Source organism: Asterias amurensis, chromosome 14 (genome assembly GCF_032118995.1).
Source record: "Asterias amurensis chromosome 14, ASM3211899v1".
In the NCBI taxonomy this organism is placed as follows: Eukaryota; Metazoa; Echinodermata; class Asteroidea; order Forcipulatida; family Asteriidae; genus Asterias; species Asterias amurensis.
The window spans coordinates 19,392,176-19,416,562 of NC_092661.1; the positions used below are offsets into that span (position 1 = coordinate 19,392,176).

The 24,387-nt window shown below is 35.4% G+C and overlaps 2 protein-coding genes across 4 annotated transcripts; one reads left to right on the forward strand and one right to left on the reverse strand.

The window, feature by feature from the left end:
- Window positions 1-620: 620 nt before the first annotated feature.
- LOC139946900 (arginyl-tRNA--protein transferase 1-like) lies at window positions 621-23,209 on the reverse strand. Of its 3 annotated transcripts, XM_071944672.1 has the most exons (13): window positions 22,942-23,209; window positions 17,670-17,754; window positions 12,943-13,131; window positions 9,325-9,388; window positions 8,347-8,472; window positions 7,515-7,840; window positions 6,786-6,982; window positions 6,335-6,463; window positions 5,560-5,688; window positions 5,021-5,235; window positions 4,366-4,465; window positions 3,990-4,107; window positions 621-3,042 (listed from the first exon to the last, which is right to left on the reverse strand). In XM_071944672.1, the coding sequence occupies exons 3-13, from the start codon at window positions 13,028-13,030 to the stop codon at window positions 2,870-2,872; spliced, it is 1,665 nt and encodes a 554-aa protein (XP_071800773.1). In that variant the 5' UTR covers window positions 13,031-13,131; window positions 17,670-17,754; window positions 22,942-23,209; the 3' UTR covers window positions 621-2,869. The 3 variants fall into 3 exon arrangements, with proteins under 3 accessions (XP_071800773.1, XP_071800775.1, XP_071800774.1); XM_071944674.1 differs by lacking the exon at window positions 6,335-6,463; XM_071944673.1 differs by lacking the exon at window positions 5,560-5,688 and having other exon boundaries at window positions 22,942-23,208.
- LOC139946895 (pre-mRNA-processing factor 17-like) lies at window positions 13,843-22,306 on the forward strand. Its single transcript, XM_071944664.1, has 12 exons — window positions 13,843-14,049; window positions 14,951-15,037; window positions 15,390-15,519; window positions 15,689-15,769; window positions 15,951-16,093; window positions 16,588-16,684; window positions 17,012-17,226; window positions 17,632-17,779; window positions 18,290-18,405; window positions 19,394-19,604; window positions 20,038-20,182; window positions 20,765-22,306. The coding sequence occupies exons 1-12, from the start codon at window positions 13,873-13,875 to the stop codon at window positions 20,940-20,942; spliced, it is 1,728 nt and encodes a 575-aa protein (XP_071800765.1). The 5' UTR covers window positions 13,843-13,872; the 3' UTR covers window positions 20,943-22,306.
- Window positions 23,210-24,387: the final 1,178 nt, after the last annotated feature.

Sequence of the window (24,387 nt, forward strand, 5' to 3'; positions counted from 1 at the left end):
AGGAAACACCAATAAAAAATGTTAAAAGAGTTTAGTTGAAGTATTGGACTCGACTTACTTGGTAATGTGAAACGTGCAACAACAAATGTCCATTTGATTATCTCTCAAAAAGAAAGCATTAGACATAAGTACACCAAATAAAATACAAAAATAAATTAAAAAAATCCATTATCCCCATAGCTTTCAAGATAATATTGATGTTTAAAGGTAATTAGAAACAGTGGGCAATATGAAAAACAACCCACTTTAAAATAAAAAATTGTCTTTTTGTGTGTGTGCAAGTCACACTCACTCATTTTTGAGGTAGTTTAATTTGTTTGTTTAATTAACTGTTGAAGTTTATGTATGGGTAATCTATCTAGACTATTCCGCAGCTGAAGCTACAACTACTAACAATGAGTGCAAAAACATTCAAAAGTCAAAAAAGTGATTTTGCAATAATTGCTCTCAAAGTGAAACTAAACACAGAATGTGGACAATTATCAAACGTTGTCCATACATGTATAAGCAGACAAAGAAATGCCATCAGATGCCAACAAAGGAAAGCTGGTATACACAGTGATTCATTAATAAAACAAGAATGTCATTATTTCAAATCAACCATGTCAACCAATATTATTGCACCTGTCTTACAAATGGATATCAGCAATTGGTCCATAAACAGTTTAGGCCACTACAAAGAGATTCCCAAACCTTCAATCAGAATTTAGACAATGCGAAGCCCACATCATTCTTTTTCATAAGACACTCTTCTGCTCTGGGCACAGACTTGAGGGCGCCATGTATGCAGATCAACAGCTGTACATTAAGCATGAACATGTAAATACAATACCCCACCCCAAGAAGAGAAAGCCCACCCTAAAACTTCTGTAAGGAATCAATTTTACATAGAAAACCTTTTAAAAAATAAAATTTACTGGAGACATGAATGGTATTGGTAGCAGAGCTCAAACAGTAGAGTGGACAATGCTCATCCCTGAACTCATTGTGCTGGTTCTGCATCTACAAATAAAAGAGTAAATCACTAGAGGGCGCTATTGCACCATGGAATAATAAGTCTGTCAAAGGCCCTTTTTCTATGGTCAACCAGTCTTATCGACTAACAGAAGAAATTAGACAGAACTATTAGTGTGGATTTATAACAAAGATCAAAGACAGAATATTTGTTTAGGCATAATCCCTTTCTTCTGCAAACTTGTTCACATGGCAATACCAGACTAGATACTACCTTGGAATCAAACATAAGTTGCTGTCTCAAGTTATGTGATTAAATATTGATGTGTCGACAGAAATACAGAAAAACAAAAATGACACAATAAAACAAAATGTAAAGTAAAAATGCACAAACTCTCATGTTTAATGAAATTTAAGACATCACAAAACAAAAAAATAAACCGACAATTTTTTTCTGTACAGCAGTATTGACCAACAACTCAAGTAGATCTTAAAACTATGTTACCTATTAATTTTAAAAACTAGCATCGAAACTTCCAGTAAAACAAGATTTAACTTGTTTTTTTCACTACAAGTTCCTTTCAGAATCATCAAACTGTTCACCACAAATTGAAATTTATAGGGATGTAAACCGTTTCTTTTAAAACAGCTGGACATCAACATTTCTTGATAATGATAGCTGTGTCAACAGAGGGTGCTATTTCATTTCAATGGACTATGAAATAGCTATTCATTGTGAAATCTTGCACAACTGTTAATGATGAAATAATTTTTCGATGAAGATTCAACACAATTTACTGCTGACATCCACATTACTTGTCTGATGTCCTTGGTATGCAATCATCCTGAACAACGCCAGAGGTTTGATGACATCAAAGCCAGACACATTTAGGAAGGGAAGTCAGGGATCGAAATTAACTACATTTTCCAGGTAGCCCACAGGGCTAGTAACCCTGAATTTTTACTAGCCCTGAATACATTTCAGTAGCCCTGGCTGGATTTTTGTTTCCTTCTGTATTGCATTGATTTAATTTGCTTTCATAGGCACAGAGCTAAATCCAATATCAAACTAACCCCAGTAGTCAAAGTCATATTAGTGTACAGGAACAAGTCCCTGTTAGAGGCAGAGTGTTTTTTTTGCGGGTACTTGGTTCTTTTCCATAGCCAAGTTGTGGCAAATATTTCCATGTAGTTTGTTTGCTGATCAAAGTAAGACATTCAACAGCTGTGTGTTATTGTTGATGTCCAGGTAATAAGACTAATTACATGCTCTAAGACTAGTACGTTTTACTTTAATTTGTTTCTTCAAACCAATCCTAACCCATGTGCACTGTAGTACATCTTTACTTGTTGTTCCTGCGCACCACACACAATTCTTGGTCGATTACTCCTACATCTCAAGCAATTCCTTTTCAAGAAATTCTCTCTAAACTGTTGTATCATTTCTCTCCATATTGGTTAGTATTCTAATGACATATCTACTCCTGAATATCTCACACACTGAATTCATTATTTTGTATGCCTTTTCCTTTGTCTCATTGTATCTTCATTGCTGGTTGATCTACGTCAATATTACCTTTAGAGATTTCTGAAGCGCTAATAATAAGCTGCTTTGTAAAACTAGCTCCATCAATTTATGTTGATTACTGTGGATTAGTTGAGCAACATGTTCGCCCAGGATGATGTTGTGTAGTTGTGCTGTTGTTTTGATTTGAGGTGAACTCTCTAATCACTTCTGGTAATTCACAATAAAGAGTGCTGCCAAGTTTTTGTGGATCTAGTTGTGAAATCCAACAATTTCCAATTGACAGCCATTTTATTAAATGGACTCTTTGGCTGCCACACTGCTATTGCAAATCCCCAAATGACTATTGATATTAAGAACAGTTATTCATTTAAAACCTGCCTTGAATTGTCATTGTCTGTACAGCAGCATTCTTCCAGCACAGGTTTTGCCAACATATTGAGCATATTCTTTGACCTCCTGTTCATCATCAGCATGAGGGACAAATGTTCGGTAGTCAGGATATTGCATGGCCGTCTGCATATGAAGGATCCTCACATGTTTAAGCTGAACAGGTGTGTCAACTGTAGTTTAAGGGAAACAAATCAAAGTCTGTATAACAACAGCTAAACACTTAAAAAACAAGTATGCAATTTAAAGTCACCTGGAAGTGGTATTTTTTCAAAATAAAGCTTTTGTCACTAATATATGTGTTTTGATGAGTGGAATGTGAATAAACAGTTAACTAAGGTTTTAAAAAATCAGTTCTTATGTTATTTACAAATTTAAGAGTAGACCCCGACCCGAGAGGGCGCTGTTCGTGACGTCAATCGAGGCAGACTTTGCCTAATGCGTAGAGTAAACACAATTGCAAAGTACATGTACGGACCAAGTCGTGAGTTTGTACGTTTCAAAAAAAGATTTTTTTGAGTTTTTTCCGGCAATGCCGACCAGGTGTATTGCTGCTGAATGCAGAAAAACACTTTTTGAAACGTACCAACTCACGACTTGGACGTAAATGTACTTTGCACGTGTGTTTACTATACGCATTGCAGGCAAAGTCTGCCTCGATTGACGTCACAAAAGGGGTAGGTGGAGTCAGCCCCCCAAACAACTTTATATATTTTTTAAACATATAAATCGTGACAAACAATTCCTAAAAAAATTGTTTTATTGTTCGTAAGCATATACAATTATGTTTGAAAGAAAAAAAATTCTATTTCCAGGTGACTTTAAGTAAAAATGTTTTTAAATACAAGGCAAAGATAAATGTAGAAACAAATGGAAGTAACGTTACTAAAAAACATTTTGTTAAAGTTAGTGCAGACTTGCTTTCAGACGTTGGAATGTACTTTGTATGCAAAAAAAAGATTTAGAATCAAGTATGTTTTACCTGACAGGCCAAGAAATAGTATACAATTCAATTCAATTGATTTGAATTGTGTATTATTCAATTGAATTGAATTGTATATTATTATTACAGCATAATAACACATTCAGCTTTTAAGTGTTTTCTGGGATGCAGACCTACCTGCATCAGTTTCATCTAGTCGAGCATACTTGCTGGCTTCTAACTTAGGAAAACATCGCTCAATAGGATGCCAGTTGTACGCTTCAGGACATAGCAGAAATGATGGCTTGTAACGACCCTGATAACAAACACAAATAATACCATGACATTTTAAAGCTTTTAAAAGAGTTATATCTCAAGTTTGGCTCCTCATTCAGAGTTTCAACAGTCTACACTTAAAAGTTTAGAAGTATGTGGCTGTGAGAAATGTGTCCTCATACATGACTAGAGTCTGGATCGTGTTATGACACAGAAAATAAAACAGTAAGTTGTAGGATATGGTTCGAATGGACAAAAGGCAATTTATTTAAATGGACTAAATGATAACTATCTATACCTTGTATCTCATTTTGATGCACGAGTGAATGTAGAAACCCATGTAGTAGTGGATTATCTTTGGTGCTTGCAGATGTAGTAATCTGGTAAACTCAAGTTCCCTATAATAAAAAAGAAGTATTATCAGTTTTAAAGGCACTGGACACCACTTGTAATTGTCAAAGACCAGTCCTTGCACTTTGTGTATCTCAACATATGCATAAAATAACAAACCTGTGAAAATTTCAACTCAGATGGTCGGCAAAGTTGCGAGTTGATAATGGAAGAAAAAAACACCCCTGTCACACAAGCTGTGTGCTTTCAGATGCTTGATTGCGAGACCTCAGCTGAAATATTGAGTTTTACTCAGATATTTTAGTGAGAAATAACTTCTTTCTCAACAGCTCTCCATTGCTTGTTTCAAACAAAGCAAGATATTTACACAAATGTATCACTCTCTACACATGAATGGTTATAGATCAACCTTGGGGTGCATTCCGGCAGTCATAACCAATAACTGTTGTGGTTGAGTTTGCCACTGGTAATTCACTGGCCATTGACTGAAACAGTTTTTGGTTACAACCGCCAAAATGCACTCATGGTTGCACTAAAATAAGTCCTTTTATTATCTTGGCATCAAGTTTGTGTAGTTTGCCTTGGATGTTGAGGGAGCTCACCGGAGTGCCGAGTAGGTTCCAAGTGATAGGAAACTGTAGTCAGGATCATAGAAGAAGTACACTGATGACACACAGCTGGGAAGAATATCAATAACTCCAACTGCAATGATTTTACCATCAAGGATGAAATGTTCATGGAAGGAACCATATCCACACTCTGGAGCCCCAGGCGAATGTTCCTCTCTCAGTGGAGAATCAACTAGGAATCTTTTGAACTGAGGGGATAAAGAAAACATTAGTAGAACTCAGCGGCGAACTCATCGTTGTTTACAATGGGATGGGCCAATATAGAATTAGTAGACTTGTGTTCAGTTCTGTTAGTTCTTTTATACCCAAGCACAGACTTATTATGTGTAACACATGCATGGTATGTCCAATTTCACTTTGAGCATGTTATATGAATACTTAATTTTGCAAGATATTCTTTTAATGTGCTTTCATCGTCTTCTCTTGCTATGAAGAAATGAATTGTTCCTTTTAGTTTTTGAATAACTTAACTTCTCATGTTGATAGTTTGAGGATTCTGAAGTGCAACTTACATCTGTTTCCTCGCATTCATCATCAGGTTCTTTATGAATAGTTCTTTGATACTTGGCAAAAATGAGGTGTGATTCCTTGAAGGTTTCCTGAAATTCCCTGCTGGCTGGATGCGATCGCACTAGTTTGAACTGTTCTTGGTAGTTTTGTCAATGAGATGAGGGGTAAAAAACATTGACACACAAAGACAGACATGGGTGGTCAAACCATTACAGTACACAGACAGGATGGTCAGACATACAGACATAGTGATACAGAAGTGATTAAAGTGTCAAGGATACATAAATAGAGGTGAGAATAAACGGGAGGAAAAACAAAAGCAAAGGTCAGTAAAGGTAAATACTTGTTTCACAATTGATTGATACTGTCCAAAAAGGTACTATAATGTGCAGGGTGGCTGGATATCGATAAAAACTGATTCACACTTAAAAAAACAGATATTTGAAAACAAACGTCGCTGCTAATAAAAACCAAAGCATTTGAATCCTAAATGCTTTTCATTCCAGTAAATTTAATGAGGGAGGCCTCATGTAATAAAAGCCAGGTTCGTATGGCATGGTTAAAACAAATTATGACAGATATCTATAATTCAAAATCTTTGTAAAATGTGTGGCATGAGACTAACATTGCTCATGCCATTGACAACATCTTTTAGATTTTAGATACCGATATGACCTTTGATTTTTGATTTTACTCCTACAGACAAAGAAAGGGATCAACATTGAGAAGAGACATAGTGTACAACTGTTCTAACCACCCTTAAGCACATTATAATACCTGTTTCTCAGACGGCTTGCTGGGAGGGTCTTTATGTATTGTGGTTTGGTACTTGTGGTAGATACTGTAACTCTCTTTGAAAGTTTGCTCAAACTTAGAACTCATGGGGCTGGACCGCACATACCTTACCTGTTGTTTAAAATAGAGACGTGTCATCACAAAGCATGGAAACAAAATTTCATTTTAATTATTTAAAAATATAATAACAATAGTCCACACAAAATTGAGAAAAATAAAGTCTTAACCTTGGAGAAAAAATCTGCTAGGGTAGAAACGTCAGGGAATGAACTATTTTTTCGCATAAATAAAGTATTCATTAACTTGATTTTGTTTATCAAAAGATACATTGTAAAAAAATTATTGATGAGAAGTGCACCACCAAAATATGATTTATGGGTGCTTGACAGGACAGAAGTGGTCATACAGTATTTAGGTTTGTCCATCATCATACCTCAAGTTTGTGCTTGTGACCATGTGAAGCTTTTTCAGCTTCCTCGATAAGCTCCTCCAATGATTTTGGCTCATTCGGTTGCTTCTTGTCAACAGGTTCTGCATCAGTACCAGCTTGAGACAAACGTTCCATTCTCTTCTGACGCCTGAGTTCCTTAGCCTTTTTGCACTGGGGCTTCGACTGGTCTGCACCAACACCTGTATATGTGATCATGTCAAAATTTAAACATCAAACCATAGTCAATGGTTTAAGTAGTATGCAGTAAAAAATAGTAACTAATTTTACATAGTTGTGTCTGATTGGCCAATGTTTGAAGTAAAAAATTAACTGTTTTATTGGGGTAGGGTAGAGGCAAAAACAATATTTTATTGACCAGTCAAACATTATTTGGGATTCAACAAATTAAATTGACTAGAGTGGAAATTGAACCAATGTCATCCGGATTAACTTGCAGGCGCCCTACCAACTGAGCTACCTAGCCCTATGTTGGCGGTGTCCCTATTTTGTCAGTATCATTGATCGGGAGGGCCAGTCAGAAGCCATACAACCATCAAACAAAAATTAAACTTTGCAGAATGGAGTAACAATACAAGTGTTTTAGGCACCAGGTCAACAACGGATCTACTATACAGAAGATTTGTTTTACCTCCATGCCTACACCAACAACCCTTTGACTTTGTTGGATCTTTGAAAGGAACATTGGTAGAGTAATTTGCAGAGTACTCTCACCTGGTCTTGGTTCTCTTTTCACTGATAAACGACCTCGCTCTTTCTCCTTAACATTAGACTTTCGGTTTTGAACAACTTTGTGGTCAGCCATGTTCTGTCCTTCTGTCCTTTCAGTCCTTTCAGTACTTTTAGACTTGAATGATGTTTCAGCTGCTGAAGCTACTGATGTTGAAGCCATTTTTGCTGCTGCAGATGTAATCTTTCGTAGTTCCTTCTCCTGTGCAGGATGTTCAGATGTTCCAGCTAATATTTCCTCATCTTCAACTTTAGTGGAGTCTTCAGAAAGTGGTTTGTTGCAGTCTGGTTTTTCTCCAGACACAAGGTACCTAGCCAAACAAAAACCAAATAAGTTATATTATGTTCTCACGGTATGTGATGTCCTTTATGAAATACAGGTAGCCAAGAATGTTTTTGGTAATTTTCAAAGACCAGTGTTCTCACTTGGTGTATCCCAACATAAGCATAAAATACTAAACCTGTGAAAATTTGCGCTCAATTGGTCATCAAAGTTGCAAGAAAATAATGAAAGAAAAAACACTCCTGTAGCGCAAAACATTTGTGTGCTTTCAGACGCCTAATAAAGACTTTTGGTTAAGTATTTTATTATTTGAGTGAGAAACAACCTCTTTCTAAAGAACAATGTTACTTCTGAAGGAAGCCGTCTCTCACAATTTTTAATACTATCAGATCAGCAGCTCTCCATTGCTCGTTAGTACCAAGTAAGTTTTTATGCTTGTTTTTATAATTGTTTTGAGTAATCACCTGTTAATAGAGTCCAGTGCCTTTAAGACAATAAATTCATAAAGCAATCAATGATAACAAGTTTAAAGACCTTATAGTTTTCTTGATGACTTTCTTCTGAGATTTACTAGGTTTAAACTCCAATGCGGCACATCTGATGGTAAAGCATGGGCAACACATCTTATCCATCAAAGGCTTGTAGAGGTAACTTCCACTCCTGAGAAAAGATAGACAGATGTTGAACAATTTATGTTTCGGAAACTCAATTGTTTAAGCAAAATTTAATTGTTTATAACCCATTGTTTAACCTATTCATAAATACCCAAGACAGTTTCTCTATTGGTGGAAAGCGCGTCACGTGGGGGTGTTTAAACGGTTAAAAATGACCAGTGTTTATAACCGGCTGGCTTCCGCGTGTCAGGCGTGCAAGATTATCACGTGGGACGCAATTCATAGCTATTAGTAACAGCGCGTAATCTACTTCTAAACGTGCGCGTGTAATCTATTTCTAAATGCGCGCGCGCAATCACAACCCACGCGCAAAAGACTCTTCACAAAGTTTTTGAAAAAAATATTTCAAACCTCAAATTTTCAACTGTCAAAGTGTCTGTAATTGTATTTTTTCAACGTTTGTTTTTACTGAAAGCGCATTTATGAATGGGAATAAAAGAGTAGTGACTCGTTCTTAACAGCCATTTAAAACCTTGCAGGGTCGTTGCTGTGCGCTAAAGGCCCTCGCTCGGGCCTTTATCACACGGCAAATCGACCCTGCCGGCTTTAAATGGCCGTGTAAGAACTTGTCGCTACCCTTTTATTCCCTTAGTAATAATATATCAATTGATTTATGGTTTCACAAAAAAATGTAAATTTAACAACACTTACATTGCAATTTCACCACTGATTTAAAAACACTGGTTTTTTTTTAACAGAACCTTGGAAAATCATACTGTCTGGGGTTATTCATTGTAAAATATAATAGATAATAATATCCAGTTCATACCATAGCGCATCACATAATAGTTTAGAAACATGAAAAATGTCAGCGGACAAGATAAGCGTTAAGGTGTACCTTCTCCATCCTCTGTCAATAAGGTCTTGGTAGTCCTGACAACTTAACGCATGTGCCCACATCCCTAAAGAAAAAGAACCAAAATTGATAATAAATATAACAAATTTAATTTCTGAAGTGAATTTTTGAATAAATCTAAAGAACAAACAAATTGAAGACCTACTTCCTAGCCCCATAAATAAATAGTTCCGATAGGCTCGAATCCCTCTTCTTCTTGGCCAAACACCCACAAAACATCAGCACGTGTGATGCATTAGAAAGTGTTTTCGAATAGAAATAATTTTAAAAAATGCAAGTTTTTCCCCAGTTGTCACCCACCATTGTCCAACTAATTGTGGACAGTGCTTTAAACTGATTATGTGCAAGCAATTGTTTTTAAAGTGTACATTTCTGTTCTTTTATTTTTTTCATAGTTGCGATAACGTAACCCTCCTGCCGACGGCGTACCTCCGGCTACGCCGTCGGCAGGAGGGTTACGTTAGCGCAACTTTATTTTTCATTGATCTCATTCATGCGCATATAAAATTATAAGTAAACATTTAAGCTCAAGTGGCTTTCACGACAGCCTGAAGAAACATATGCAGGGGAAAATAGTTTAGCAAATTGTCGAGTTTCTATTCGAAAATGCATTACCCTTCCTGCCTGGTGCTATGTGGGATGGGCAAGAGGGCCAATACATTGTTTCAGTCCATCTACCTACAATCAAAATAATCATTCATTATACTTATAGGCCTACTTGTTGACAATGACACTATTTTATTTTTAGTTTAACTTAAATATTTTTATGGGGCTATATTTCTGCTTCACAATATATTGACTTTATTTATTGCCCACAAAGTATCGTGAAGGCAGCTATATTACCCAAAATTGTAAACTGCCAGAATATGGGAAGACCGATGAGACGCGGCAGAAAACTGCGAGTTGCCTGCCCGGCGGCGAGCGGCGGCCTCCGCGGCCGTCCGGCCGGCCGGCCGGGCAGCCAGAGCAGCACCACCGTGGTCCAACCATGGTCCAACGGGCTGTCATTCAATTGTCACTTTCTATTTCCACAAAATAATGAGAAACTGCAATGTATGGCGTGTCAAACGTTGCATTATTCGATAATGTACAATATATGTGCGATGTTTCTCATGCGATATTCATTTGATGTATGCAATAAATGTAATATATATGCAATAAATGTAATATATATGCAATTAATGTAATATATATGCAATAAATGTAATATATATGCAATAAATTGTAATATATGTGCGATAAATTGTAATATATGTGCGATAAATTGTAATATATGTGCGATAAATTGTAATATATGTGCGATAAATTGTAATATATGTGCGATAAATTGTAATATATGTGCGATAAATTGTAATATATGTGCGATAAATTGTAATATATGTGCGATAAATTGTAATATATGTGCGATAAATTGTAATATATGTGCAATAATTTGCAATATATGTGCGATAATTTGCAATATATATGCGATAATTTTTAATATATGTTTGGTAATTTTGTAGTATATTATATGCGATCATTTGTATGCGATGTTTTGTGACGGTATACATGTGCGATAATTTAATATACATGTGCGATGTTCGTTCTTATATATGTGCGAAAACGGAATTGTGGGATATAGTATGGCTTCCTGTCCACTTGATCCCCGTATCCGTAATGTTTTAGATCGGGCCAGACTATACTCTGGACGGTATAGTATGGTTCCTATGGTTCAATGAGATTGGCGTAGGGTTTATAGTGATGGTCAGGGTACGAGACTCGAGCAGCGTATTTCCGAAATAGCCAGCCAGCCGCGTATTCGGATAATAGAACACATACAGTACAGGGAGGTGACAAAATGTTGCATTTTGCTCAAATCTGAAGGTGAAGATCTGTTTTACTCGAACGAATTCTGCAATATTAGCATAACTTAGATATGTTAATTGATAATATGTCAATTTCATAGCTTCACATGATTAAAAAAATAATTTATAAAAAGTGAAAAACATTAACAAAACGTCAAAAAATGACCCGCAAAAAAAAAGGCAAAAATTTTTATTTTGTATATTTTGCATTTTTTAATATGTCAAAAAATCATTACTGTGAAAAATACAAAACCATAACTTGAAAAGAATTTATACCCTTCGTTAAAACAAAACATTTAATTTGTAATCCAGAACTTTCAAGACTAATATAGTGGGCGTATCAAATTTTGGAGCTGGATAAATTTGGTTCACTATCTAGTGGTTAATTAACCACAGTTATTCTGACGCCATTGTCAATGTACATTCCGCCCAATTACATAGACGGTGGACTTAAACACAATTTGAAAAGAATTTGAACCCTTCGTTAAGACAAAAAGTTGCTTTCTTGTTTCAGAATCTTGAAGGAAGATAGACTAAACGTATCAAATTTTGAGCTAGATACCACTAGATAGTGAACCACTAGATAGTGAACCAAATTTACCCAGCTCCAAAATTTGATACGCCCACTATATTAGTCTTGAAAGTTCTGGATAACAAATTAAATGTTTTGTTTTAACGAAGAGTATAAATTCTTTTCAAGTTATGGTTTTGTATTTCACAGTGATGTTTTTTGACATATTAAAAAATGCAAAAAATACAAAATAAAAATGTTTGCCTTTTTGTTTGCGGGTCATTTTTTGACGTTTTGTTAATGTTTTTCACTTTTTATAAATTATTTTTTAATCATGTGAAGCTATGAAATTGACATTATTATCAATTAAAAATTCTAAATTATGCTAATATTGCAGAATTCGTTCGAGTAAAACAGATCTTCACCTTCAGATTTGAGCAAAATGCAACATTTTGTCACCTCCCTGTACTGTATGTGTTCTATTATCCGAATACGCGGCTGGCTGGCTATTTCGGAAATACGCTGCTCGAGTCTCGTACCCTGACCATCACTATAAACCCTACGCCAATCTCATTGAACCATAGGAACCATACTATACCGTCTAGAGTATAGTCTGGCCCGATCTAAAACATTACGGATACGGGGATCAAGTGGACAGGAAGCCATACTATATCCCACAATTCCCTTTTCGCACATATATAAGAACGAACATCGCACATGTATATTAAATTATCGCATATGTATACCGTCACAAAACATCGCATACAAATGATCGCATATAATATACTACAAAATTATCAAACATATATTAAAAATTATCGCATATATATTGCAAATTATCGCACATATATTGCAAATTATTGCACATATATTACAATTTATCGCACATATATTACAATTTATCGCACATATATTACAATTTATCGCACATATATTACAATTTATCGCACATATATTACAATTTATCGCACATATATTACAATTTATCGCACATATATTACAATTTATTGCATATATATTACATTTATTGCATATATATTACATTTATTGCATATATACTACATTTATTGCATACATCAAATGAATATCGCACATATGTGACAATTATCGCATATATATGAGAAACATCGCACATATATTGTACATTATCGAATAATGCAACGTTTGACACGCCATAGCAATGTCACTGAAAAATATATCCATACAACGTTTCTTCACTAAATCAACAATCTTCATGACACTAACCATGGGAGAAATTCGAGTCGGGGTTGCCACAATATCCGCATCTGTATCCTCCATGTTCGTGCATATATTCCACAATTGTGTTCGCCATCTTGTCTGCTACTGTGTGACCGATCCAGCCAACTATTGTTTAAAGGGCACCGCCCTGTGATGTCATGGGTTTTCCCCCAGTAGTTCAAATTCGGCTTTTTCCTATATTAAAGATAACATTTCTACTTTTTTGTGTATCACTTTCAAATTATCATCAAATCCTCGATAGATAACAAAAATAGTGATGAAAGTAAGTACATGTATTGTGGAAATTCGGATATTGATTGATAGAATAATATAGAATATAACATACATAGTTTTTTTTCTTTACTTAAAAAAAAACCCGTGCAGGTCTTATTTTTGCCTATTTATTTATTTAATTATTTATTATTTCAGGCTTTAAAAACATCAAAAACACACAGCAACAATAACAGAAAATGTAGAAATTTAAAAATTGAGAAAACAGTGAGAGTCTCTCATTGTTTTCTTAATTTTTTTAAATCCTACATTTTATGTGTGAGAGACATAAACTAAAAAAAAACCTAAAGATTGCCCAAAAGGGAACCAAATCACTATCCAAAAGGGCAATCCCTTTAGGTGTATAAATGCAACATAAAATAAGCAATCAACAATGAGAACATTTTAGAAATGTACCATTAAAAACTTTGGCAAATAGAGGGCATTTAAACAATTTAAAAATTACAGAGGAACACATCAAGAAAGATGAACCTTTATGAATGTTTATGGAGGGCTATGATTGGAATCTCACCCCGGCGAATAAAAACCCCTTTAAATATGTTCGTATCCTACGGGATAGGTTATAGGGTTCAAATCATACGTGACCTGCGCGTGTGACTCGTACTCTATCCGTTTTAATAGACACCAAGCTCATACGAGATCAACATGGCGGCGATCAGCGCATTGCAAGCTTATGGAAGTGATGAAAGTGATAATGGTAGCGAATCGGACGAAGTTTGTGAGGATGCTACAGCTCATCTGAAACCTTTAAACACAGGAAACAATGTCCTAAAACTTCAGTCTCGATTGCAACTCAATGCAGCTCCTGCAGTCGAAAATAAGGTTCGTTTTATTACATGATGTCTGATGATCATGATGTATCCCGTCTGACCGTCGCGTAACGCTACGACGGTCTATCACTCGACATGCTCAACACTCTGTTCAGGTTCATTGAGTAGTGCACTGCTGAATGGCAAGTGTAGACACAACAAATTGTACCCCAGGCAGGTACACTTCTGTCCCTGCTGAACGCAAGTGAACATATTCCTTTTTTATTTAACGAATAACCAAACTTCGATTCCAAGTAACTCAACTAAACTAAAATTAAAAATGCCTAATATTATAAATAACTAATAATATAATTATATAAAATTAAAATATACAGACCCCGAAAACTCTGGCGCTGTCTTTCTTTTTTCAAAATGTTGTCATTATCGGTCGTAGCTAATCACAAAATTTCGGGAAAAAATAAGTACAGTGCCCCAGCAGTAACTGCGTCTTTATTTATTAAACCATGGACATGGTATGGAGGTAGAAATTCCGGATGTAGGAATTTCTACCCACGATTAAACTAGGTTACTTAGTTGTTATTGCGATTATGTAACCCGCCTCAGAATCAGAGTGTGGGGTGGATGAGGGATGAGTTTCTGTGTCAATTGTATATTGTTTGTGTTTACTGTCAAACATTTTCAAATGACAATGCTTTGTATGCGAGTATATAAAAACTTGATATTAAATGCATTTTATTTGTTCATTGTCAATGTCATGCTCACTCGGTGAAATCTAGCTGTTCCATTTTTAAATCAGCTGTGCTCGTGAAATTAAATAGATAAGATTTCACCGTGATTAAGTTCTGAATCCTAAAATATTAGGGCCCACCCAAAACAGCCTACAGAAAATTCTAAAAATAAAAGTAAGTTACCAGTTGTTTGATTCTATTTTTCCTGTTTTATTACATTGTTAGGAAGATGTTGGAACCATACAACCCCTTGATCCTTCAACAAAGCAGTTAAGTTTCAACCCACAGTATGATCAGTTGTTTGCACCACAGGTATATTACAACCTTGTCTTCTTTTTCTTGTCTGAGAAATTAATTTATTTGCTAAATTTGTGTATAGTTGGGTCAATCCTTGTCACTGTCAAGTCAACCAATAATCTGAAAGCTGTTACACTGTAGTTACTATAGGGGCCTATAGTTCGGAAATGACTTGAAGATGGAATTTTTGTGTGTGCATTTCCACATTTAAATCTGAGAGGTGCCATGTGTGTCTCCATTTGTTGATTTGACACTGAATGACACAATCATCTGTTTAAAAAGGATGATAAGACGAGTTTTTGAATAAAAGTAAAACAGAATTATGATTGTGCTTTATAAACTGATACAAATTTGATTAATTTGCCAGGTTGGTCCAGCTAACCCCTTCAAGACACAACAACAAGCTGCTAAAAAAAATATGTTAGCTGGCTTCACTGAGGATGCACACTTTAACCACTTCCAGTTTGAAAACCAGAGAAGGACATTTACGAGTTATGGTAAGAACAAATATTTTCTAACTGGACCCAGGGTACATTTATCTCGTTGATTCTTCGTCTCAGTTGATTAAACTGCGGTCCTGTTGTGTTAGATTTCTGTTATTTTTTACAAACATCACACAAAACTCATTTTATTTGTTAACAATTTGCTAACGATTTGTCATTAAAGGTTTTGCTGTTGACCCAAGCAGTATGGACACTGGGGAGACCAAATATGTTGGGACACCTGATACAGAGAATGCTGCTGAAGGTAATTATTAATAATAATACTGTCTGGCAAGCTTTGGGTGGCAGTTTCTTTGCAACTATTAAAAATGTGAAGTCGCAATGCAGTCCTAATCTTTCAACCTTTATGATATTTAATTATATTTCTTAATAGAGTAAAATTTTTATTATTTCCATTACTACTAATTTATTTCCTTTGTTCTCAGCCAAGACAGTTTTTGAAAAAAAACAAGCCCGGCCAGGAGACAAGAGGAAAAGAGTTCAGAAAAATGATGCATCAGAGATTGATAACTTTGAAGGACCTTGGGGGAAATATGTTGATGAAGAGACAGTAGCAAAACCATCAGAGGTACAATTATTTTGAAAATTTGACATTGAAGACTATACTGAAATTTGTATAGGTACACAGAATTACTTAATATTATGATGACTTTTAAAGGCAGTGGACACTATTGGTATTTGTCAAAGACCAGTCTTCTCACTTGGTGTATCTCAACATATGCATAAAATAACAAACCTGTGAAAACTTGAGCTCAATTGGTCGTGGGAGTTGCGAGATAACTATGAAAGAAAAAAACACCCTTTGAATGCTTGATTTTGAGACCTTAAAATTCTAAACATCAGGTCTCGAAATCAAATTTGTGGAAAATTACTTCTTTCTTCGTTTCTCACAGTGTTTTGTACTATCAACCTCTCCCCATTACTCATTACCAAGTGACAATAATTATTTTGAGTAATTACCAGTAGTGTCCACTGCCTTTAACACTGTTAGTAGAACCACCTTATTGTGCCAACGACTATAGCACAAGATACTTAATTCTGTGAAATATATTTAATTTTCAGGAAGAACAGGTAGAATTGGATGAAATTTTATCAAAAAGGAACAAAAAGGGCAAGAAGGTTGATGAAAAACCAGCAGAAGAGAAGACTACATTACACAGTAAGTTATGATTAACTTTACTTCATCAATTATGATTAACTTTACTTCATCAATTGTTAAATGCAAAATGAATTTCAAGAATTTAAATCAACTGCGACTCGGGTCATCATTATGGCCACAATAAGAACTCTATGCTGTTCCTGTGGTATTCGTTTTTACTTTTCAAAAATTGCTATTTCCAGAATAAAATTAGACGTTTTATCTGTATCATTTTCTTTCATTTGATCTAGTAATGTTAATATTTTTGTGATGGAAATTCTCAACAAACTTGTGTTTTGCTTGACAGTGAACTAACTTTTTATTCCAATGTTTCTCTTTTTCTCAAAGTTAAAGACATGTATGATTACCAAGGCCGTTCATATCTACATATCCCTCAAGACATTGATGTTGACCTGAGAACAACCGATCCACCTGATAAGTGCTACCTTCCTAAAAAACACATTCACACATGGGCGGGGCACACAAAGGGTGTGGCAGCCATCAGGTTATTCCCCCAGTCTGGCCACTTGTTATTGTCATGTGGGATGGATAGCAAAATCAAGGTATGTTAAATGTTAATTATTTTAAAATAATAACAAAGATATTGACAAAATAGGGACACCGCCAACATAGGGCTATATAGCTCAGTTGGTAGAGTGCCGGCATGTAATCCGGAGGTCGTTGGTTCAAATCCCACTCTAGTCAATTCTTTGTTCAACCCCAAAAATCAGTTAATTATTTTACTTCACTTTCAGATGGGTTCATTTAGAAACAAAGTTTGTAATGATACTATTCCTCAGTATTTTATTTCTTTCCTGTAACTTTCTGTTTTCAGAAGCAGACACTTTCTTTAAAGGATTTAGTGTATATTTCTAAAACAAAAATGTACTTGTATTTATAGATTTTGTATAGGTTTTCCTTGTACTTCCGGATTGATCTGTTTGATTCCTTCAATGTATTTAATGCAGTTATGGGACGTCTACCATGAGAGAAAGTTAATACGTACCTTCAATGGACACAAACAAGCCGTCCGGGATGCATGCTTCAGTAATGATGGGTCAAAGTTTATAAGTGCCTCGTATGATCGCTACCTGAAAGTTTGGGACACAGAAACAGGTAAAGTTTAGTTATTATAAGTCAAAATATTTGGCCTGTATTTGTAAATGTGTTTAGATTTTATTTTTACTTGTGAGGTTAGCAAAATGAGAGATAAATTTTGTTACAATCAGGTAAGATGGTCTGTTAGTATCTGTAGCGCTAAAACATGCCTTTGGAGCTGGACACAACTCATCACAATACGCATTCATCTGATTTTCCTTTTTTGTTCCCTTTTTTAGTGCCATAACAAACTGGAAAACACTGTACAATGTTTGGTGTGCTTGGCTTGGCAGGTTCCTCTTTTTTCAAAAACAAAGTTGCAAGGCTGACGTTAGTCACAGTTCAAAGGATGTGTTAAAGAATTGTTTACATTCATCAATTTCATTCATCACAATGATTGTTTATATCTAGTTGCTGTTTGCTACATTTTCAAGTCTTGTTACATTTCTACATTTTCAAGTCTTGTTACATTTCAGGTGACATTTTCTTGCAATCTATTTAGTTCTTCTTTACATTGTAATTATGCAGGTCAGTGTTTGGGTCGATACACAAATCGCAAAGTGCCATATTGCGTCAAGTATCATCCAGAAGAAGATAAACAACATCTCTTCCTTGCTGGAATGTCAGACAAAAAAATAGTACAAGTAAGCATTTAAAACTATCTGGTTGGTTTAATACATTTTGTGTAGCGTAATTTTATCATTAGTTTTATATCTTTATGGAGTCTCCTTTGAGAAATGAGTTGTGTATTATTGACTTAATTTCTCCTTAATAAAGACACTGGACACCTTTGGTAACTGTCAAAGACCAGTCTTCTCACTTGGTGTATCTCAACATTATATGCATAAAATAACAAACCTGTGAAAATTTGAACTCAATTGGTGGTCGCGGTTGCGAGATAATAATGGAAGAAAAATAAACTGTCACACAATTTATTTTTTTAAATGCTTTATTTCGAGACCTCAAAATCTAATTTTGAGGTCTGAAAATCAAATTAAAATATTTTAGTGGAAAATTACTTCTTTCTTGAAAACTACGTTACTTCAGAGGGGGCCAGCTCTCCATTGACCGTTAACAAGTAAATTTTTATGCTAACAATTATTGTGAGTAATTACCAATAGTGTCCTGTGCGGTTAAGGCTCAGGAACTCTTCGTAAATTGAGTCGATCAGCAATTTGAAAGCATTCAACTGCATAGGTTGTGCATTACATGTTTTTGCTGTTCAGCTAGATGATTTCAAAACATGGTATGTGATTGTTGGCTGACATAGTTCATTCACAGTGGATGTTATTGAATGGTCCGACAGTAGGAGGGTTAAAGAATAACTAAATAAGTTATGATTTGTCCACCATACAGTATGCAAGCACATTATGTTTTTCTCAAGTAAAACAGCCACATCTTTCAAAGCTGATGTGACATGCATTGAAAGACCTTATAATGCAAAACAACTTTGAGAGCATACTACAGGGCAGGATGTGCTCTTTGTATTTTTCAGTCTGATGTTAGGATGCTCATCATGTGTACCTTTGTTAACAAGGATCTCTCTCTTTGGTATAACTTTTCTTTCAGTAAAGTTTCTGAGGTTGAAGTATGATTTATATGAACAATTTGTTTTCTTTTTAATTCAAACAGTGGGATATGCGTGAAAATGAAATAGTGCAAGAGTATGACCGACATCTTGGTGCAGTCAACACCATTACATTTGTGGACCAGAGTCGACGATTTGTGTCGACATCAGATGATAAGAGTATGAGGGTCTGGGAATGGGATATCCCTGTGGATTACAAATACATTGCAGACCCCAGTATGCATTCAATGCCGAGTGTTACATTGAGTCAAAATGGTAAGTGATTACAGAGTAAATGCTAGCCCATTCAGCTGGCTTTTTTATTTATTGATTTAACATTTACGATAGAAATGTACACACATAGATTCGTTAATGCCTTTACAAAAAGTTATGCCATACAAGGCACAGTACAACACAATTTTATAAATAAACTCCTTCTAGAAATATTACGTTCCAAATCAAAGTTCCTTGTCGGCACTTCCACCCAGTCACAGTTTGGCAAAAATCACCTTAAAACTCATCTATTCACCATTTGTTACTAGTTTATATTCCGTCAGTATTTCTTTACATGTTGTTTTCTTTTTTCCTATCCGGCACATAGGGACTTAAAAGTGATATGTGCTATACAAATCAATAATGATATGAAATGAAATGAAAATTCAAATGCGAAGTAAGAATACTATACAAATATTTGTGTATTGTTTTGTAGGAAAATGGCTTGGTTGCCAGTCCATGGACAACCAGATCCTCATCTATGGTGCTCATAACCGCTTCCGGCTCAATAAGAAGAAACTATTCAAGGGACATATGGTGGCTGGATATGCTTGCCAGATGGACTTTTCACCTGATATGAGGTATGTAGTTATTTCAATAGGGTGGCAGTAGTCACCAGTATTTGTAAAAGGGGAACAGTGGGAAAATAAAGGATGGCGTGTTGGAGCAAAGCGGTCAAGAGCACCGGACTCAAGCTCTGGTGATTCTGATCAGCAGAGTGTGGGTTTGTGTCCCCAGTCTTAGCCATTATTGCTTCGTCCTTCAGACTAAAGGCCCTGTGTGTTGTGTAATGCACATAAAAGAACCCAGTTACACTAAATCACTAAGAGAAGGGGTTTGCCTCAGTGGTTCTGAATGTGCAGCAGCACATTAAATCCTTATAAGGTGCTTCATATGTTGGTCTCCTGATTTAACCAAAATTGTTTGTTTGTTTGTTCAAGCTTCTTTAGTACCTTTTTGGCTACACAGTTGCTATGATATAAAACTACATATAGGTTTAACATCTTTGACGTTTGAGATAACACATCAACAAGTGAAAAAACAACTAAAATATAAAAATTCTTTTGTATTTTTTAGCTTCATTTGAGTTTCCACAGAGATTTGTCAATTGCCAATCATCTCTTTATATGTCTAATATTTCATTGTCACATTTGTTCTTCTAGTTATGTCGTGTCGGGAGATGCAGATGGGAAACTGAATATCTGGGATTGGAAATCAACCAAACTGTACAGCCGCATTAAGGCCCATGACTCTGTATGCATAGGATGCATCTGGCATCCGCATGAAACCTCAAAAGTCATCACTTGTGGATGGGACGGACAAATCAAATTGTGGGACTGATTTATTGGGACTAGAAATTCATATTGGTACTTGTACAAAAACTTTTTATTGAAGATACATTTGTACATAAAGAAGGAAAACCTGGAATGATAAATATCTTTGTCATCACAAGAACATGTAAAAATCGGAATGTGATTGTACCAAGGTTGTTGGTGTCTTCTCTCCTTGCTCCAACCCCTTTGATAGACTCTAAGACTCATACGCTTACACTCATCTATTTTGCCCTTGTGTGGACAAATGAAGGCTTCAAAGTTGCCTTAATCTTCCCAAACAGTTGCTAAGAATGACTTCCGTTCCTTGTTAGAAATTGTAAATAACTTCAATGGCTTGTTGCATACATTTAAAAATAAATTGTGCTGTACAGATTTTCCAAAGGCAATTTATTGCTCAATAAGTTTATTTGGCATTAAAGTGGCCATACATGTACTTAAAGGGTTTGGGTACTTTTTGCACGACACAAAACACAAATTCCGCAGATTTACACTAAACTTACACCATTACACGGTTCAAAGATAATCATGGTAGAAAGCTTCCCTTAAAATATTACTTGCGGAGGTTCTGCAGTTTTTAAGAAATGAGTAAAACAATTTCCTGAAAATTATTTTAGCCCGTACACTGGATTTATGTGACTCTCCTGAACACATTGCTATGTGATTTTTACTTTTTGATGAAGCTAAAACTTTTACAGGTAAAATAAATTACAGTTATTTTCATTCAGTGAGTAGGGATTCATGGCGAGGCCAAAAACTTGATCTACAAATGTTTATGATAGACTTTATAAAAAACAATAACTTAATTTTAAATAAATAACAATAATTTTATGAACTCCTACTTCAAGCCATTTCCTGTTATCGGTTTAAGGATTATTAGTGGTGTTGAAGCAAGATAAAATTAAATTCATGAAAACTGAGTAGGGGCATATATATCATTTGTTTTCTACTTTTAGAACTGGTATACAAACAAATTGTGAGTTAGGTTATTGTGTTTTCAGAAAAACATCATCAAGACACAGATTTTATAAAACTGCCTCCTTGTGTACAAAGAAGTCAATATGGTAAGATTCCATACCAATGTGGCTAAAGAGTCCGCACTCCAGATATGTACAGTGTTTATTTTTTACTTTTCATTGATTAAAACATGTCCAGTTTGCATTCTGATCATTTACGCCTTAATTATTTATTTTGTCCTTGATATTGTTTAGTTAGGGGGGGGGGAATAATGCAGAATAAATTAATTGGAAAATATTTGTCAAGATACACAAGATATTTGTTTTCACTTCATGTCAGAAAGATCTACGGAGCAGTTAAATGAAATAAATGACTGAAATAAATTTGAAGAAAAATGCAAATAGAAACTATAGTTTTATTTTGCCAGAAGTGCCTTTAAAATAAATGGGCGTACCCCCTTCTTCCTCCCTAAAAAACTTTTACCCTTGTTTCGTCACTGCTTTGTTGCTCTAAACTTATTTGAACTCGGGCGCAATTATGCATTGCATCTTTCAACATGTTCAGACAATAAGGTTTATCGCGATTCAGAAACGCAATGCATTGTGGGAAGGAATATGGGGCGGTTTCTATGCAGTTTCTACACTTTGTGTGGCTTCAACAGCGCCCTCTCTTGATATTTTGCTATTCACGATAAACCTTATGCATGTGAGGTTCCACTCTTGTCTTAAGGAATGTTACAACATGTCAAACAGTTTCAAGTTTACAAACTTTACAAAAATTAGTTAAAGGCTTAGTTAGAAATGGTAGACCTTGTTTTTTAGGTTATGTTTTTTTTTCTCTTTTTTTCTCAGCAGCATTTTGGGCATGTTGGCCGGCCGGCCCTACGTTATCGCAACTAAAGTATTGCCCTGCTGAAAAAGCAACAATGCCATCATGAATGTTTAAAAAAACATTGAAAAACACAATTGTTAAAGATAACTTTTGAATGAACGAATTTACACTGTCTAGTTATCAAACATGACAACCGATATAAGACTCAATTTTAAACTTACTTCGTTCATACACTTTGTATTCAATTCTGTCAAAATATGTCAATATGCGTATCGTCTGCTCGCATGCTGGCACATGTGACATTGTCACGACGGTGCTGAGCCTCCTGTAGTCCTGCTTTTTCTCCTGGCAATACCTTCTCTTCTGTTTTCGTGAGTTGTGGTAACAATAATAAATTGAAAATCTTCAAACGTTGCAGAATCTTCGTATTCAACTTATGTGCTTAAATCAAAGTGTTTTGTTGACACGTCCGGCTAGCTCTCGCAACTTGTTCAAATTGCATTGTCGTCTGCTAATTTCCAAAGTTCTAACACCACGTGACCCTCCTTAAGTTGCGCGCGCACTTAGTTGGCAGGCTTTGCTTGTCATATGAGCAGCATTTTTTTCAAATTATTATTAGTTTATTCAAATAAAACTATTTATAGTGTTATTTAGATACTGGAATTGTTTTTTTCTGTTAAAAAATGTGTTGAATGATACCACAAAGGAAAACAAATGTTCAGAAACGTATAAAGGGAACTAGTTGGGAACACATCGGAGGACGATGTAGTGCATCCTAAAAGAACGAGGTTAAAACTTGCCATTTAACAGTCACAATAAATAGCGCCCTCTATATTTATAACCTTGTTCAGGTAAGAACTATATAGCTCTATGGTAAGAACACATAAGGGAACGATGTAGTGCATCCCAAAAGATCGAGGTTAAAACGTGTCATGTTGACGGCGACAGTATATAGCGCCCTCTGTTGTTTTAATTGTTGGTAGATTATGGTCAAATAAAAGGGCGCCCTCAGTTATTTTTTTACATAATATTGCCCCTTTATTATTGTGGTGAAATAATAGGCTAACTGGAAAGTTTTAAATGTTATTTGTGTACAGATTTTGGGGATTGTTTTTTATATTTGTAGGTAAGAAGTAATGTGTATGTTGACTTTGCTGGGAGATGTGTGATGGATTATGCTTATGATTATGACCTCCAGCCTTCCAATCTTGTGTGATGTTCTAGTCACTGCTGTGTATGATCCTAGACGTCTGATAGATAAAAGTACAAACAGTCTCACAAATTATTGGCTGGTCTGCCCCAAGGGTCTATCACCACATTTGTACTGTGAGGGAAATATTACGAAGTTTTCGGAGACTTTAAAAAGTCTTTTTCATTGTTGTTAGTGGAAAACATTTACTACTAAAATTTAGGTGTTTTTTTTTCTTCTCTGATTAATTGTTATCAAACAAAATGTTAAGCTTTTTCTTCATTTGCCTTTTGTCTGCGGGGTTGGGTGGTATTTTATTCGAAAGCATAGAAGCTGCTTGTGTATAAATTGAATTTGAGTAGGCCTATTATTAATTTATCAAGTGGTACCTCCCCTAAGCCTAAATCGGTATTAATTACAGCTAAATCAATGCGAAAGTTGTGTACCTATGCTGTGCATTATCACACAGCCAAAAAGC